Source organism: Phyllopteryx taeniolatus, chromosome 1 (assembly GCF_024500385.1).
Source record: "Phyllopteryx taeniolatus isolate TA_2022b chromosome 1, UOR_Ptae_1.2, whole genome shotgun sequence".
In the NCBI taxonomy this organism is placed as follows: domain Eukaryota; kingdom Metazoa; phylum Chordata; class Actinopteri; order Syngnathiformes; family Syngnathidae; genus Phyllopteryx; species Phyllopteryx taeniolatus.
Genome location: NC_084502.1, coordinates 40,826,448 through 40,845,029, shown reverse-complemented (window position 1 = coordinate 40,845,029; position 18,582 = coordinate 40,826,448). Strand labels below are relative to the sequence as shown.

At 42.2% G+C, this 18,582-nt stretch overlaps 1 protein-coding gene across 4 annotated transcripts in view; it reads left to right on the top strand.

Moving 5' to 3' along the window:
* Positions 1-18,582, top strand: part of scube3 (signal peptide, CUB domain, EGF-like 3) — a 135,904-nt gene that overhangs the window by 102,472 nt on the left and 14,850 nt on the right. For 2 of the 4 annotated variants that reach the window (XM_061795676.1, XM_061795666.1), the window contains exons 7-9: positions 5,500-5,570; positions 15,069-15,185; positions 16,932-17,054. In XM_061795676.1, coding sequence (XP_061651660.1) covers positions 5,500-5,570; positions 15,069-15,185; positions 16,932-17,054 — 311 coding nt within the window. The remainder of the gene's footprint in view (positions 1-5,499; positions 5,571-15,068; positions 15,186-16,931; positions 17,055-18,582) is intronic. The other 2 variants (XM_061795683.1, XM_061795694.1) reach the window with 2 other exon arrangements.

Sequence of the window (18,582 nt, the reverse complement as noted above, 5' to 3'; positions counted from 1 at the left end):
CAAAGCCAAGTTTATTTTTGCATAAAATGTCTGTGTACCATGCAGGGTCAGATGTCAGAAAGGAGCGGCCATCATGTGGAAATGTTCACGCTGTTGGCAAATCATAAACAGTCACAAATAGCAGGCAGATGCAGACATGCTCAGGAGTTCAGTCATCTAAAGAGTTGGCCACAAATTGCAACACACACACACACACACTCACACACTCTCTCTCTCTCTCTCTCTCTCTCTCTCTCTGTCTCTCTCTCACTCTCTCTCTCTCTCCCTCCCTCTCTCTCTCTCTCTCTCTCTCTCTCTCTCTCTCTAAAAGCTATACAAATAACCTCACAAACATACAGCACATATCAAGCATACATGTATCACATAGCCGCACACATATTGCCCAGAACATAAACATATTTTGCTTTCATTTCAGGTGGTCTTACATTCATGCTGACATACTATATGTGCCCTTTCCCCCTGTCTGCTGACTGCTTGTTTCTGGATGTTGCATGTTGAGATGGTGGCAGGACGGGGGAGCAGATTAGGTGGCTGTGCATGCTTTGTACTGTTGATTAATTTCTGTCCTAATCCGGCACCTCATATGTACATACAGTGCCGTGAAAAGGTATTTCCCCACTTCTCAAATTCTTATTTATTTATTTTTGCATAGTTTCTCCACTTTTATGTTTAAAATCATGTCAAATGAAATGTAAATATCAGACAAAGATAACACAAGTAAACGTAAAATGCATTTTTTAAATGATTTGATTTATTAAGAGAAAAAAATAATATTCAAAGCTACCTGTCCCTGTGTTAAAGAAAGAAAAAAAGTTAAGTCATAAATTTTGCGTGGCTAATAACATTTTTTGGAAAGCTGAGTTCATTTTCACTGACGACAACCAAGCCTGATTACTTCCAGACCTGTTCATTCAAGAAATTACTTAAATAGAACTTGTCTGACAAAATGAAGTCAGCCAAAACATCTCAAAAAGCTGCAACAAAATGCCACAATCCAAAGGAATTCAAGAACAGATGAGGAATAAAGTAATTGACATCTATGAGTCTAGAAAGGGTTCCGAAGCCATTTCTGAAGCTTTAGGGCTCTAGCGAACCACGGTGAGAGTCATTATCTGCAAATCGAGAAAATATGGAACAGAGGTGAACCTTCCCAAGAGTGGTCGGCCTACAAAAAGTACCCCAAGAGCACAGCGACGACTCATCCAGGAGGTCACAAAGGAACCCAAGACAACATCTAAAGAACTGCAGGCCTCCCTTGCCTCAGTTAAGGTCAGTGTTCATGACTCAACAATAAGGAAGAGACTGGGCAAAAATGGCATCCATGGCGTTTAAAGGCAAAAACAACTGCTGAACAAAAAGAACATAGTTTCATCTTACTTTTTCAACAACAAAAAAACAACAACAAAAAAAACATCTGAATGATTAATTCCCAAGAATTTGTGGAGAATATTGTTTGCACTGACGAAACGAAAGTTGAACTTTTTGGAAGGAGTGTGCCTCATTACATCTGGTGTAACTGTAACACAGCATTTCAGAAAAAGAACATGGTGGCGGTAGTGTGATGGTCTGTGGCTACTCTTCCACTTCAAGACCTGGATGACTTGCTGTGAATGATGGAACCATGAAATCTGCTCTTTACCAGAAAATCCTGAAGGACAATTTTCGGCCATCAGTTGGTGACCTCAAGCTGAAGCGCACTTGGGTTCCGCAGCAGGACAATGATCCAATACACACCAACAAGTCAACTTCTCACTGGCCTATAAAAACAAAATGTAGGTTTTGGAGTGGCTTAGTCAAAGTCCGGACTTGAATCCAACTGAAATGCTGTGGTTTGACCTTAGTTCATGCTTGAAAAACCTCCATTTGTTACTGAATTAGAACAACTCTGCAAGGAAGAGTGGGCCAAAATATCTTCACAGAGATTTGAAAGGCTCATTGCCAGTTATAGAAAACGCTTGATTTTAGTTGTTGCTGCTGAGGGTGGCCCAACCAGTTATTAGCTTTAAGGGGAAATTACTTTTTCACACAGGGCCAGGTAGCTGTGAATGTGTTTTCCCCTTAACAAAGAAAAAACAGCATTTAAAAACATTTGGGAAACACCCCCCCCCCCCCCCCCCCCCCAAAAAAAGGACTTTAGAAGGGGGCATATACTTTTTCATGGCACTGTATGTATTGTATGTTCACTTTTCAACAAATGCTGTACCTTTATCACTACCTCATTTTCATGGTAATTATGGAATATTTGGTGTGAATAGTCACATCTCATTTCAACAGTTTTTTTCTTTAAACACAAAATGGGAAATTAATGAAGTTGTATGATGCTAATGCAAATAAAGTAAAACAAGGCCCCAAGAAGCCAATCCGGCGTAGACCTCTGCCAAGCCAAACACCTGTGTCCTGCAGGTGATGGCAACGTGGTCTTTGGTTGAGTTTTAAACCAAAACATTGTAAAAAAATAAAAAATTGCACTTAACTGAAATTCCTTGACGTTGTTTTCTTATCTAGTAGTTATTAACTCATTTACGATTCAATAGGTAACCTATTGATTGATTGATTTTGTTTGAATTTATTTCCATGATGTTACACAAAGAAGCAGTGTGCTTCAAGCATGCCCAGTTCATATATATCCACAGGCGTGTCTCTAATTAACTCAAATCAGAAGCTTCCAAAGAAATGTCATCATCATCTGGGTTTTCCCAAATTGTTTGAAGGCATATTAATCTTACTGTAAGTAAACTTCTGACTTTGAAGAAAGTAATGAAAAAATGCTTTAATAAAAAATCCTTCTATCAATATTCAGGCATTTAGCAAAACAGGAAAAGTTTAGTTTGATTTCATGTCAGCCAGTGAGGGGGGAAAAACGTGTATTTGTCTTTTCATAGCTTATAGCAATATGTCAAACTCAGGCCCGGGGGCCAAATTTGGCCCACGGTGTAATTATATTTGGCCCGCAAGACCATATTAAATGTGTATTAGAGCTGGCCCACCAGTAGATAGCACATGCGCCACTAATATTACAAATCCCAGATTGCTTTGCTAGTGTGTTGGCCCATCAGTCTAGACCGGCGAGCGCCCATTCCCTTTCTGTTGCGGTCGTTAGCAACTATGCTACCAGTCTCCTCGAGCAAATTTACACTTCCCCTTCCCAAAAATGGCCAAACGAAAGATGGAAAACAGTTAACTTCCAAGACAGGTGGGAGGCAGATTGTCTGTTCACTAAAGTAAAAGACAGACCTGTTTGTCGTGTGCAGAGCAACGTGGCTGTATCAAAGAATATAACATAATTGATTTTTTTTTTTAATGCCATTTATCAACTCTCAGGCAGGGACTGTTAATAGTTTGAGATTTGGATTTTTATTGAAGGACATTCTTATTTTTTGGGGTTGTTTAGTTGTTGACCTTTGAAAAAAGATTTACATAAAAAAGAGAGGTAGTTGGAGATAGATAAATAGAAGATAGAGAGACAGAAGAATTCATGTTATCTATTTAAATACAAAACAACAAAAAAATACCACTGATGTTTTTTATCGCAAATTTGATTTCTCATGTTTATAATGTTGCGGCACGGTGGACGACTGGTTAGAGCGTCAGCCTCACAGTGTCCGCCTGTGTGGAGTTTGCATGTTCTCCCCGTGCCAGTGTGGGTTTTCTCCGGGCACTCCGGTTTCCTCCCACATCCCAAAAACATGCATTAATTGGAGACTCTAAATTGCCCGTAGGCATGACTGTGAGTGCGAATGGTTGTTTGTTTGTTTGTGCCCTGCGATTGGCTGGCAACCAGTTCAGGGTGTACCCCGCCTCCTGCCCGATGACAGCTGGGATAGGCTCCAGCACGCCCGCGACCCTAGTGAGGAGAAGCGGCTCAGAAAATGGATGGATGGATGTTTATAATGTTAAAGTTTGTTTATTCCAGATTCAGTGGTTCAGCAAAATTTAAGTTTGTTGTCAATGATAAACTTGAACCCTACATTTCTGCAGAAAAGGGAAACATGCCCAATGCACTGATTTTTCATTAAATATTGAGTATGGCCCATGACGTTGTCCCAATTTTTAATTTTGGCCCACTCTGAATTTGAGTTTGACACCCCTGGCTTATAGTGTATGTAAACCTCTGGTTTCAAGACAAGCAGGCAGGTAGACAGACAGTAAAACAGACAGACAGAAAGACAGGCAGACAGAGAGGCAGGCAGGCAGGCAGGAAGGAAGGCGTCCACTCGGCTCCCAAAACTCTGGGCACATTTGATGTGTTACTTGACTCGATCGGCCTCAAAATGGGCAGTACACGTTGATAGTTATTGCTATAGAACTACGCTTTTGAATGTTAACCTTCTATAGCATATAATTTTAAAATATTGACGTAATGATATAGCTTGGGGGTGTCAAACATACAGACCGCGGGCCAGAACCGGCCCATCTTTGTGTCCAATCCGGCCCGTGGGGATGGAGAACACATTCACTGCTATTTGTTGGAACTTTTTTGGGGGGGGGGGGGGTTTCGATTCACTGCCTGAAATTTTTATGTATACATTTGCAAAGGATGCATAACTGAATGGTGCATGCTCACTGATTCATAATACTGTTGAAATAATGTTTGGTTAAAAATTTCAGACTGCTCATGATTTGCAACAAAATTTGCAACAAGATAATAATGAATAAACGTGAATATTGTAATTATTTGCACCAAAACAATGGGGAAAATTTTTAATAATTGTTATTTATGGATTTTTAAGCCACAAATATTGTGGTCTAGCCCACTTGAGATCTAATTGGGGTGAATGTGGCCTGCAAACTAAAATGAGTTGACACCCCTGATCTAGCTAGTTTCTTCCATTTTAACATCTAATTGAGTGCGCCATTCATTATTTGGACAAATGTGGCCCCTATAGAATTGGTCAAAATAAGGCCTATCAATTAAAAGCATGTTTTTGCTGGAGCTAGTGACTGAAGATAAACGTGACAGTGTTGAAGAAATTCACAGTGTAATGATGAAAAACATCTGACACTGTAAGGAAGGATTAAACATGAGTCGTCCCGTCTTTCAGCTTGCAGCACTAACCATTCCTTGCTCTGTCTGACCACGCTCACAATACTCACGCTTCCCAGCAAAAGGCTCAATTTACACCCAAATCACAACTACACTGCACTTTTTCTGCAGTGTCTGGAGCATTTATTTGCATGACATGCATGCTGTACGAGAACACTTTTGCCTTGAGATGTCACCTTTATTTTTTGTTTTCTTGTTTTACAAGAACCTGTTAGTTAAAAAAAAAAAAAGTATTTTTTTGTACTGTTGTTGCCAGAGAGAGTTTCCGTTTAAAAGATGCCTAATGTCATTTTCACCATTTGTATTAATAGACAGCTCAGGAGACATAATTCCTCCTCATCATGTTACTTCTTTGTACGTCCTGTGAAGCTAAGATGATTTATGACAAACAAGAATGCTGCAAGGTTCAAGTGTAATGCAGGACTAAAGTGGTGTTTTTGCAATGTGTGTGTGGGCGTGGGTGTGCGTGTGCATGCAGGGGAGAGGAGTGTCCAGTCCCAGGCAGCCCCACAGCTGTTCCCTAATGGTAAATATGTGTTCCTCTGACTCCTCTCTCTAGGGGTACGCGGGCGTGGGGAGTAGAGGAAGCTAACCTCACATACACCAATCAGGCCCTTCCCCACCCACAGGGGGCATCATTCCTATGACCCTTGACCTCTTCTACCTTCCTCTTTCTTTTGTGAATGCGCTCTCAATAACAACTGTTGCCTGTGTCAAACCGCACATTTTCAAAACTGAGCTGCAAACACGGTTCTTCCAACAAACTTTATGAAAAGATACTGAAGATACAGTGGAAGTCAAGTTTGATTTGGTTGCACTCAGAGGTTTTTAATATGCCGAGCACGAAAAAAAACAGCACATCAGTTTAACTGTGACGCCTTTAAAGAGGTTTCTTTGTTTTGATCTGAGTGATCTGAGTGAAATGAAGCTTGCACCGTTTCAAACTCTTGGTAATAGTGTTTCCTGAGTACCATCAGCACAGCCTATTAGCTTTGGTGAGGGAGCCAATGATGAGTCCATGATTGGCACTGAAACAAAATAGGAAAAAAAATGTGTCTAAAGAAGTACATAAGCCGTGTGTAGTAGTAGAAGTAGAATTAACACAATATGGAAAATGTGTATTATTGTTAAACTTACTAGACTTTTAGGTCCTGATTTACAAAGATCCCAAATAGTGGGAGCTCGATTGCAAGTTTGCACTAAGGTCCGCTGCACACCCAGCGACCCGGCCGAAACCACTTGAATGGTCACGCACTATGCGGTGTTTGGCAACTAGTTTTCATGAGTGGCTGGTTTTGATGTGATTCATAATTTGCATCATTGGTGACCGGCATCACAAGGTTGCAGATGTAACAATCAAAAATGCACGAGCTTTCACAAAACAAAACAAAAAACATTTCTGGCAAGATCCAGCATATATATCCATCCATTTTCCATACCACTTATCCTCACTAGGGTCGTGGGTGTGCTGGAGCCTATCACAGCCCAGCTGACTTTGGGCAGTGTGTGTTAGTCTATATATATATATATATATATATATATATATATATATATATATATATATATATATATATATATATATATACACATATACATATATATAAACATATATATATATATATATATATATATATATATACATATACATATACATATATATATATATATATATATATATATATAGCGGCTGAAATAAGTATTTAACTTGCCACCATTTTTCACACTAAATATATATCCAAAGGTGCTATTGACATGAAATGTTCACCCGATTTTGGGAGCAACCCAAGTAATCCATACAAAGAAAGCAGAACAAATAAATTCAGAAATTAAGTTGTGTGTAATAATGTGAAATGACTCAGGGAAAAGGTATTGAACACATGAAGAAAGGGAGGTGCAAAAAAAGGGATGGAAAGCCAAGACAACACCTCAAATCTATCAATAATGAAACAGCAATCCAGCCCCTTGTCAGTGCAAATTAATATCAGCTGGTTCAGTCCTAATTGATGGCCTACAAAAAGGTCACATTGCGAAGGTGTGAGTCAAGACACATCTCACGATGGGTAAGAGCAGAGAGCTGTCTCAAGACCATCGCAAAGTAATTGTTGCAAAGGACCACCTGTGGAGAGCTTCAAAAAGACCTGGAATTAGCAGGTACTGTTGTCACAAGGAAAGCAGTGACTAATGCACTCCGCCGCCATGGCCAGTACTCACGCTCACCACCCAAGACCCCATTGTTGGGAGAAAAAAAAAAAAAAAAAGCATGTCAAAGCTCGTTTAAAGTTTGCTGAACAACATTTGGACAAGCCAGTTAAATACTGGGAAAATATAGTCTGGTCTGATGAGAGCAAAATTTAACTGTTTGCATGCCATAATGCACACCACGTTTGGAGGAGAAATGGCACTGCACATCACCCTAAAAACACCATACGCCTCTCTCAATTGATTTCTAAGAAAAAAAATAAAGCTGCTAGAATTGCCCAGCCAATCGCCTGACTTGAATCCAATCGAAAATCTATGGAAAGAAGTGAAACTCAAGGTCCATGATCGAAGCCCACGGAACCTTCAAGATTTGAAGACTGCTTGTGTGGAGGAATGGGCCAAAATCACACCAGCGAGATGTATGCGACTAGTTTCTCCATGCAGGAGGCATCTTGAAGCTGTCTTTGGAAACAAAGTACAAAGTATTAAATAAATACCATGTGGTGTGTTCAAAATGTTTGGTGTGGATTACTGGGGTTGTTCCCAAGCTCTGGTGAAATTTTCATGTCAATAGCACCTATGTCAATAGAAATATATTTTGTGAGAAAAATGGTGACGTGTTAAATACTTATTTCAGCCGCTGAATATTTAATAATTATATCATATAGAGCCAGGTCTCACACTCAGAGGAGGGGGAGCCAGCAGCCATCAGCCTAGAACCGCCACTGTTAGGATTCCTCTTGGATGCCTCCCAGGTGATGCGTTCCAGGCATGTCCCACCCGGAGGAGGACGACTCATGACACGCTGGAGAGACGATGTCTCCTGGCTGGCGTGGGAACGCCTCGGGATCCCTCCGGAAGAGCTGGATGAAGTGGCTGGGGAGAGGGAAATCTGGGATTCCCTGCTTAAGCTGCTGCCCTGCGCCCCGACCCTAGATAAGCGGAAGAAAAATGCAATTTCCTTTTTTTTCCTTTTTGTTTTTCTTTTTTGGGGGGGAACCAAACCCTCGAAATGCTTAGTGGTGGTTTATCTCCGCTTATTCAAGAAATTTGGTTTTCAAGAAATCAAGAAAGATGGGAAAAATATCTTTTTTTAATTTTTTTTCATAAATACTGTTTACAGTATGCAGTAAAGTCTGTGCTTTGGGAGAATAGCTCTGATATTGTTTAAAATGTCCTGTTGCGTTGGATATAGTCTTGTGTTAGTCTATGAGGTCATGTAGAGAGTGCTAGTAAAGTAGGATGTAAAGACAGCTTTATCACAGCACTCAACTTATTTAATTGATTAGAAAAATGTCAGCAGTTTAGTTAGGCAATGAAACGTCCATCCAGAAGTACTTATTGATCATCTGAACATTATATCTGCCCACCAGCTGTTTTTAATCCTTATATAATCCATTTTGTCAAGAGACACTGGCAACAGGCTCGATATCTCATTAACATCCAGCTGGGTGCAGAGGCGGAGGAGGAAGTTTTTGGATGCTCTTATTTTTGTAACATACACTGAAAGTACCGAAGTGGAGAGTGGGCGGTGCTACACGCAGCGAGCAAAGCAGACATCGGCAAGAGACTTGCCAACAGCCTATCAAAATAGCCACACCCTCTTCTCTTTTGTCACCCGTTTCCACTCTTTGTGACAACTCACTTCTTCCTTGACAATCGCACTATGTGTTTGTGATCCAATAAAGAAAACAATGTGGTACAGTATATTATATGTGGAGCCTCAAAAGCCGATACAGGGTGACAGTTTTTCAGTTGCAGCGTGTCTGTAGATGTGCAGTGCTCAATTTCTTGGTGTGCGGTCTGGTCCAAACCAGCCACGTTTGGCCATGAGGCTTGGTGTGCAGCTGCCCTAACGTAATGCGTGCGTACTGTTGGTGAGCGCATTGTTCATGATTTATGAAGTTTGAGATTTTTTTCGAAGATCCCAAAGAGCAGGTGCTAAATTTTGTGTTCACTCACTAACAAATTGCGTGCGCTGTTGTCAACCGCTGCCATACCTAAAAGTGGGTGTTGCGGTTTTGGTAGCTCCAGTGTCTGCGCCAGAGGTCGTCTTTTCATTGGGCATTCGGTCGGTGTGGGGCAGGGACGGAGCTACGTGGTGGTCAAGGCCACCCCAGAAAGAAAGCTGGCCATCCCACCGATGGCCCCAATAAAGTTTTTTTCACAGCAAAATTGTTTTATCAGCACCCCCCACTCCCTGTCGATGATTGGCTATGGCCACCGCACCAAAGCAATGGCTGTCGGGCACGGACGCGCTGTGGATATGCCCAATAAACTTTTTTCATTGCGAAAAAATTCAAAAAGCACTCCAGCCCCCCTGTCGACAACTGGTTTTGGCCACCACACAAAAGCAAATGGCCATCCCTCAGCCACCCTACCAAAAAATTTCGGGCTGCGCCACTGGTGTGGTGGGCGGGACATTGTATACACACACACACACACACACACACTAAAGCCTTATAAAATAGTTTTGCCTCTGTGGCACATGCACAGTCACACATAAAAACACGTATATACCACTACCACACATGCATACATGTGCGCGCATGCATGCGCCCGCACACAGTCACACCTATTTAACATTCACGGGTTATAAAACAAGTATTCTACGGTGGGCAACGGGTAAAGTAAACACGTGGCTTTGCTTTAGAAAAGTTGAGTCTGCATACTAAGCAATTTTCTATATTTGACGGGCTGGCGACGGTGTCTTCTTCTTCTTCTTCTGTCCTTCCTCTCGCCTTTGGGTCGCTCAAACGGCAGCTGAACCAACATGGACCTTTCATTTTATGGAGAATTGTGCGCCTGTAGACTGAAAACATGTTTCACAAAGTGGAGAATGAATTCTTGCATAGGTTAGTGTTGTGGAGGCGCCAAATGCTGGGCTAAGTTTCAAAGCAGTCTGCTCACTGATGATCAGACAAGTGATACATATTTAGACATCAACACCGTTTTTCTTACTTTTATTTTGTTGATTTTCTTTCATCTTTATCTTACTGTTAGTGGCTGAAAGAAATCACTTTAGACTTTGATTAAATGATACATAAAGATTGGCGGCGGCACGGTGGGCGACTGCTTAGAGCGTCTGCCACACAGTTCTGAGGACCGGGGTTCAATCCCCGGTCCCACCTGTGTGGAGTTTGCATTTTCTCCCCGTGCCTGCGTGGGTTTTCTCCGGGCACTCCGGTTTCCTCCCACATCTCAAAAACATGCATGGTAGGTTAATTGACAACTCTAAATTGCCCGAAGGTGTGAATGTGAGTGCGAATGGTTGTTTGTTTATATGTGCTGGCAAGCAGTTCAGGGTGTACCCCTCCTCCTGCCCGATGATAGCTGGGATAGGCTCCAGCACACCCACGACCCTAGTGAGGAGAAGCAGCTCAGAAAATGGATGAATGGATGGATGAAGATTGGCACTTCAGGGACCTGTGGCAGGGCACAACTCATTTTGGGGGGGTGCAGTTCCGATGCACGGCGTGTGCCCATCCTGTCTAACATTGCATTTCAAACTTGGGACATTACACCTGGAAATTTGCTTTGGGAGAGGTCAGCACCAATTATCCCAATGCGCTAATATGACACAGATGCAGGGAAATGCAGTTGACAGGAGTTTTGCCACATCTTATTTGCCACAACTCATTCTTGTGATTGGATTCAAATCAGTCCTGAGATTATTCAGAAGAGCCAAAATTGCATTGCTGAATAGACAATATGTCGCAATCATTTATGTTGGCATTTCAAAAATGTTTACATGAATGGAAAAGTTCTGCTCACGACCTCTCATTTTGCATCCGCTCTGATGGCACCGCTTTGCTTGCCAGTTTGCATCTGCCTTACACAAGCGCTATTTAAAGACGCAAAATCAGTCAGCGGAATTTGTCTCGCATTCGATGAATCACATTGCATGTGCTAAATAAATACATTTCCATATACTCCTAATAAAAAAGAAGTGCATGCCAATGTAGCAATTTTGGCAGACACAATTCTGATGACCCTTGGTTAGTAGATCAGGCTTCCACATCTGATTGCAGGCTCAATCAGGTTTGGACCTGTTTTTGCACATGCAAACCTTTCACTTAAGTATTAATATAAAAAGAATAACTCCAAGTAGCATAGTAATCATAGTATTGATATTAAATCTGCGACATGGTGGACGACTGGTTAGAGCGTCAGCCTCACAGTTCTGAGGACCCGGGTTCAATCCCCGGCCCCGCCTGTGTGGAGTTTGCATGTTCTCCCCGTGCCTGCGTGGGTTTTCTCCGGGCACTCCGGTTTCCTCCCACATCCCAAAAACATGCATTCATTGGAGACTCTAAATTGCCCGTAGGGATGACTGTGAGTGCGAATGGTTGTTTGTTTGTATGTGCCCTGCGATTGGCTGGCAACCAGTTCAGGGTGTACCCCGCCTCCTGCCCGATGACAGCTGGGATAGGCTCCAGCACGCCCGCGACCCTAGTGAGGAGAAGCGGCTTGGAAAATGGATGGATGGATGGATATTAAATCTGTTTTCGATTTGACATTGTAATTGTCATTTTACAGCAGTATAAGTCTGAGTCTCTCAACCCAAACCCACATACAGGCAATAGTTTATGACACTGAGCTCGAGCTTAATAAACATACAGTATCACTAATTGATTTTGATAATTTATCTTTTAATAGCAGCTAAATATTGCTAGATAAACTTAGAATATGTATTTCCTTGAAGGAGATCAAGATGGTAGGTCACATATAGACAAACGGCCATTCACACCTAAGAGGCATGTTTTTCGGATATGGGAGGAACCCGGAGTCCCTGGATAAAATGCACTCAAGCATGCGGAGAACATGCAAACTCCACACAGAGCTGTTCTACTACCTCTACATTGAGACCCACCCGACTCACAAAGCTTATGCTCTTCAACGATGTAAATACAGTTATAGCAAGAGCAGTTGCAGCCCCATTTGAAATGGATGCAAACAAGTGTGAAACGGGAGAGGAAAATATTTGCAGTGTAAAAAGGGCAATTCAATCCAATTAGCAGGACATGTTTTAGGTCAACAAATGCAGCAAACATGGGAGACCTCATGAAACTCAGGGTGGGTAGTCTTGCCAGATCAAAGAAAATCACGTTTTAAATGTATCGCATAAGAGGTGGAGGGAGGAGGCTCTCACAGGAGCACCCTGCTGAAGGTAGGAATGGGAGACAACAACGGTTGAAGTTGTTACTGCTGCATTTACATGAACAATGACTTTTCACAATTGATAAGTCTGGTTTATTTCTGGAGATTGCGTCCTAGTTTCGGGTTTTTCTTTCCACAAAAACAGAAACATTAGGAGGGATAGGCCAATTAAGTGTCCTGCTTTATCACATTAATTTCCTGCGTAAATGTAGCACATTGCTTTTTCTGTTGCATCTCAGGGGAACATCAGCCGACTCTTGAACATAACTTTATTTCTTATTGCGTGGTTTGTAACTAAAGCTCAGAGATTTAGTCAGGTGTTTGTTGGATAACTGCTGTGCCTCCTGGCGAGCTGTGCAATGTTTTTGTTTTTTTTCCCTCTTCCCCCAAAGCCAATTTGAATCTGCATCCTCCCTCATTTTTACAAAGGCAAAGTGCAAACTTTATGTGTGGGGGGTCTTCAAACATGAAATAGTAAGTTGCATGGAGTTCACTTGTCAACAGTTAGTTAGGATGTGTGTGATATGAAAGTCCATTAGCTAGAAGTCTGTGGCTTCAGTCGAAATAAGAAGATGGTGTGAGAGCGGTTCAACTTCAGACTTAGAACGTCATATTGGGAAATATCTGCCCATTGTTAATTGCAGGTCCCAACCTGGTGATGCGGCTGGTGTGCATCCAAAGCTCACAAAAACCCGAAACATTCCAGAGCGGGTGCTTTTCGCCTGTCTTCACTAAACCATAATGTGTAGAAATACTTCTTTGCTCTCCTAGCACATGATCATTACAGTTGCTTGAGATGTCTGCCTAAGCATTTTAGAGGCATGTCCTGACACTGTCTTATCGTCTTGTCTGCCAACTGTCTCTGCTCGCACTTTGCAATTACAGTATGTGAAGACACAGCACTGAACTCTCCGGTCTAGTGTCAGCGACAGTGGTATCAACTGGAAGTACCCAGTGCCGTCAGGTTGTGCACCATCGCGTTGAGCTGTCCGTCGTTGTCCGGCAAACAATGAGAGGCAAAGTGTTCTGTTAACTACAACATGACCAAATATTGTCATGGATTAACTCGCCAAAGTTCCTTAAACTGCTAAAGGATATGACAGCAAGTAGAGGCTGAAATAAAAGTAGCCAAGAAAACAATACATTTTTGTATAACAGACAGTATTGTGTTTCTCTTGATGTTAGCTTTACAAAGTAACCCAGAGCAACCCACATTTTCACAACAGTGTTTGGAATGTTCACTTAGTTATTGAGTCAAAGACCTTTTTATCTATGTATCATGTACCTGATATAGGGCGGCTGGTTAGCACATCTGCCTCACAGTACTGAGGACTCGGGTTCAAATCTGGCCTCGCCTGTGTGGAGTTTGCATGTTCTCCCCGTGCCTACGCGGGGTTTCCCCGGGCACTCCGGTTTCCTCCCACATCCCAAAAACATGCATTAATTGGAGACTCTAAATTGCCCGTAGGTGTGACTGTGAGTGCGAATGGTTGTTTGTTTATATGTGCCCTGCGATTGGCTAGCGACCAGTTCAGGGTGTACCCCACCTCTTGCCCAAAGATCGCTGGGATAGGCTGCGGCACGCCCGCGATCATAGTGAGGATGAGCGCTACGGAAAACGGATGGATTGATGAATGTACCTGATACCATGTCATTTACAGCCTTCAGCAACAACATGCACTGTTTTGATCTGTTGTCTACGAGACCGCAATTAAACTTAAAATGACATCACACCAAGCGCCTGATTTGCTTGGATGCCATGTAGCTGAGCTTTTTTTTTTCTGTATTATTATTATTATTATTATTTATGCTCAGGAAAGTTTTGCAGTGACTGCAGGGGCAGTGAGGTTTTGTTTGTTTGTTTGTTTTTTGTGAAGGGAAGAATATTTTCTGTTGTTCCAGTGTGATCCTCAATTGCCATTAAAAAAAAGAACTTGGTGCAGCTGTGTTCCCACTTCAGCAATGCATGTTAGCTGCCATCTCTTTGCCAGTGTGAAGCCAACCACTAGCCCAGCTGTGCTTCATTTTTGAATCACTGCGAGCAGCCATCCTACAGTAAAGAAATGAGTGGAGGACGAGTTACAGCCAATTAAAGTGATTGTTACGAATTACTCTGTTTTTCTTCACCTTGAAAGGCTGTCTGAAAAGCAGCAAAACTCTGCTGTTGCTTAAAATCACCATGAAATTTGTCTCCGTCTTGTCTCTGTCACATGAAACCCTGCCATCCCATCTTGACTGAGTGCTTCCATTTTTTTTCTAATCAGTATAGTGACTCAGCAGCAGGGTAACTGAAATTGATGTTTTGTCGCCCAAGGTTTCGTTGCCATCACAGAAAATAGAGACCAAACAGTAGCCCACTCAAAGTTTCTTTGTGAAACCCTATTGGACTGTGTTTGTACCTAATCATAACAGCAGTGATTTAACCAGTTATTTTTGTTGTTATTAACCATTATAGCTTCACTGTGATCATTCCGCATCTGCATCCCAACTCTGTTCTGTCTCCTTGTTTCTTTTATGTTTCTGTGTACAACTCAAACCTCTCCACTGCTTCTCTTTTTCTTCCTTCTGACACAAAAGCTATTTGAATCTAACAGTGGGCTCGTAGTAAGTAGGTCAGAGCAGCAACTGCAGTTGATTTTGATGGCTGCTGTCTGTGTCCCTGCAGAGACCTGTGCCGTGAACAATGGTGGCTGTGATAGCACGTGTCACGATTCAGTGACCGGAGTTCGCTGCAGCTGTCCTGTCGGCTTCACGCTGCAGCCGGACCGCAAGACCTGCAAAGGTGACCTATCGTGCATATTCAGTCGGCATCCGCCCTCTCCGTTTTGCATTGGCACGCATTTAGTGGCATGGAACATTTGAACATGCATTTCACCAAAATGACTTCTATATTGAATTCATTCTCGTAATGAACACAGCAAGGACACACCCTTCATTTCATTCGTAATGACATGGCCACCCTCCAGTTTCTAAGTCAAACTATTACAGACGACGCAAATGTTAATGGACGAAAGCGTCGTGACTTAGTTCGTCATTGAATTAAAGCCTCCTTGATCTTAATGATTCAAGTTCACAAACAGTTCAAGACATTTTGCACAATTCTAGGCTTCCAATGTTGTTGGTTGGGGAAACCCCCTTTCTGTTCCAGTATGACTGTGCCACTGTGCACAAACGTGGTCCATAATTACACAGTTGAAAAAGTTTGGTTTGGGGGGGCTTCGCTATTGACCGCCAGGTGTGTATGTTATCACCTCATCTAACAAACCAATGTGGTTGTCCCTATAAAGACTAAACTTTGGTTGCTCAAACAGTTTCAAGCTGCACTTTGCCTTTCCGTTTCTGCAGGTTTTGTCCTATTACCAGCTTTCTGAGGCAGAAACCCCCTCAACTCAAGCAACCTCACAGCCGTATTTATATTAACGCTAATAGAATAAAATAAGCACGAATCACGATACTGAGGAAACAAATATTCTCCTGAAAGACGGTGAGAAGACACAAAAAATCATTCTGCTTTCTACAGCTTGCAATAGCACACGAGTAAATCTAATAAAAGTCCATCTTCTGGTGTTAGTTTGGTTTGAGAAGAAAGAGCAGGAAAATAAACGCAAGCACTGCAGGAGGACTGTGGCTCTCTGCGGGCCAGCCACTTCTGAAGAGCGGAAAACAGAATTGGACAAGGACAGGAATCTTTGGTTCCATTTTGGATCCATTTATTTTGCCAGATGATGAAAACTCATTTGGAACGATTATTCAAGATGGACCTGAATCAGTGCCATCCAGGCGGCAATGGGCACATGATATATCGATTGGGTATTGGCTAAAGAAATAAAGTACTCACTAATCAGATGAAGATGCCTGTTGAGGATGTGGAGGCCTGGCTGAATCCTGAAAGACTTAGCCATGCTGGTTGCAGGATTTTTTGCTCAAACCCAGATGAGATCAGATGATGTATATAACGTTTGTAGTAAAGTGTGACATTTACCGTTAATACATCAATTACGGCTGTGCAAAATGACTCTATAAACAGGCACCATGTCTTGAGCACGATTGAGTCATTTGCCTTTCACAGAGCTCCTTTTTTCGTCATATGGAAAACAATGTGAAAAATTCTGGTCCTGTTGTCCGTTTCTTAGCTAGCTAATTAAAGTTACTATTCATTGAAAAAAATCCAAATAAAAAAGTCCCTTGAGCAGTCGGATAAGTCACTAAGTTGGCAACACTGACTAAAATAACGCCTCTGTTTGCAGCCATGTTGTTCATGTAAGCAGTGCACATCAGCATGAACAAGCGCTGAACTATCAAAGCTCAAAGAATAATATTCTGACAAATGAAATAAAATGTATTAATTGCCCAACCCTACTTTCAATTTTACTTTTTCACTAAATCAAGGTAGGTAAATGTTGCTTCATAAGGACATTAGAAGGTAATGGAACATTAGTCAATAAAGCGCTTCAAAAATTCTCTTATTCAAGTTAGGTATATTCATATTTCCGTGTGACCTCTTTTGTTACTGGTTTCCCTCTCTCAGACATTGATGAGTGCCGTCTTAACAACGGGGGTTGTGACCATGTGTGTCGGAACACAGTGGGCAGCTTCGAGTGCAGCTGCAAAAAAGGCTACAAGCTGCTGACCAACGAGCGGACATGTCAAGGTAGGTCCACTTTAACCAACATGTGAAAGCAACAATATGTAGTAACTGTACCTTTAAATAAGAGCTGATGATGATACACTTTCTTCTAGTATTTCCACATCATGTCGAAAATTGTTAATGGCATTTTGACTCCAAATACCCTACATTGGTGCTCTAAAATATTTGGCGACCAGCCCAGACACCTCTTATAGAATGTTCGTGTCCATGTTAGTGTTTGGAGGTGTATGCAGTGCTTGTCCGGACTTTGATGCATGCTATACTGTAATGATAAGATGCACAGTACAGTATAGTGAATAAGAGGCGTGCAAAGTGGGGGCTAACGGGGCTTTGGTGGGCATCAGTTAAACCCCCCTCCACACACACACACACACACAGACAATCCCCCATTGACGATTGACTTTCGTGGGCATCAGTCGCCAACGAAAAGCTGAGGTCCTTAGGATGGGTTCCAAAAAAAAAGCAGTGATGTGAATTTGCAGCAGCACGGTGGAGGACTGGTTAGCACATCTGCCTCACAGTTCGGAGGACACTGGTTCCTCGCCTGTGTGGAGTTTGCATGTTCTCCCCGTGCCTGCGTGAGTTTTCTCCGGGCACTCCGGTTTCCTCCCACATCCCCAAAAACTTGCATGGAAGGTTAATTCAAGACTCTAAATTGCCCGTAGGTGTGAACGTGAATGGTTGTTTGTTTATATGTGCCCTGCGATTGGCTGGCAACCAGTTCAGGGTGCACCCTGCCTCTCGGCCAAAGTCAGCTAGTATAGGCTCCAGCACGCCCGCGACCCTAGTGAGGATAAGCAGTTCGGAAAATGTATTATAAAGCAGACTATATATACTTTTGATGCATTTATGGCACAGACTACCCCCCAAAAAAATGTCTGCTGTGAGCACACAGGTGTTGGAAATTACGGTTCGACCCAAAAACCTCTCATTGTTGGATAAATCAAGCCACCTCAAGAACATCTGGTAAAAACCGACAAGCAGGCTGGAACTACTGAGATGATTTCTGCCTCTTGCCAAGTCAAAAAAACACAGGACGTGCTATTCTTGAATCTTTTGCTTTTTACTAATGTGGTCAATCACTATACCGCCTGGTTCGCATCAGTGTCTTTTATTTGGTTTCTAGCACAAACAGATAAACATCATGTGTGAAAAGAAAACTGTGTGTCTCTCTGTGCGCTTCAGCCACTTTCTTGTCTCTTCAAATGTATTTAGGGTGCCCATCTTTACTCTCATTATATTGCTTCACATACTGTAGATAAGTGAGAAAATGTGCAGTGTCTGCATAAATACAAAGCAAAGTATTTTTTTAATGATCTGAGTCTTTGGGTGTACGTACGAGCAACGTTGTCCTTATTTTTTCTTCGTGAGTAAGGTCTCATCAGTCTCTGTCCTGCTCAGCTCATTTTTTCCCCCACACACAATTAGCTCCAGGTAAAACAAAAGCCGTTTTGGGAATGAGTCTCTCATCTGTAATCTTTGGGTTTTCTAAAAGGGGTTACCATCTCAAATCCAAATCATCATTAACTTG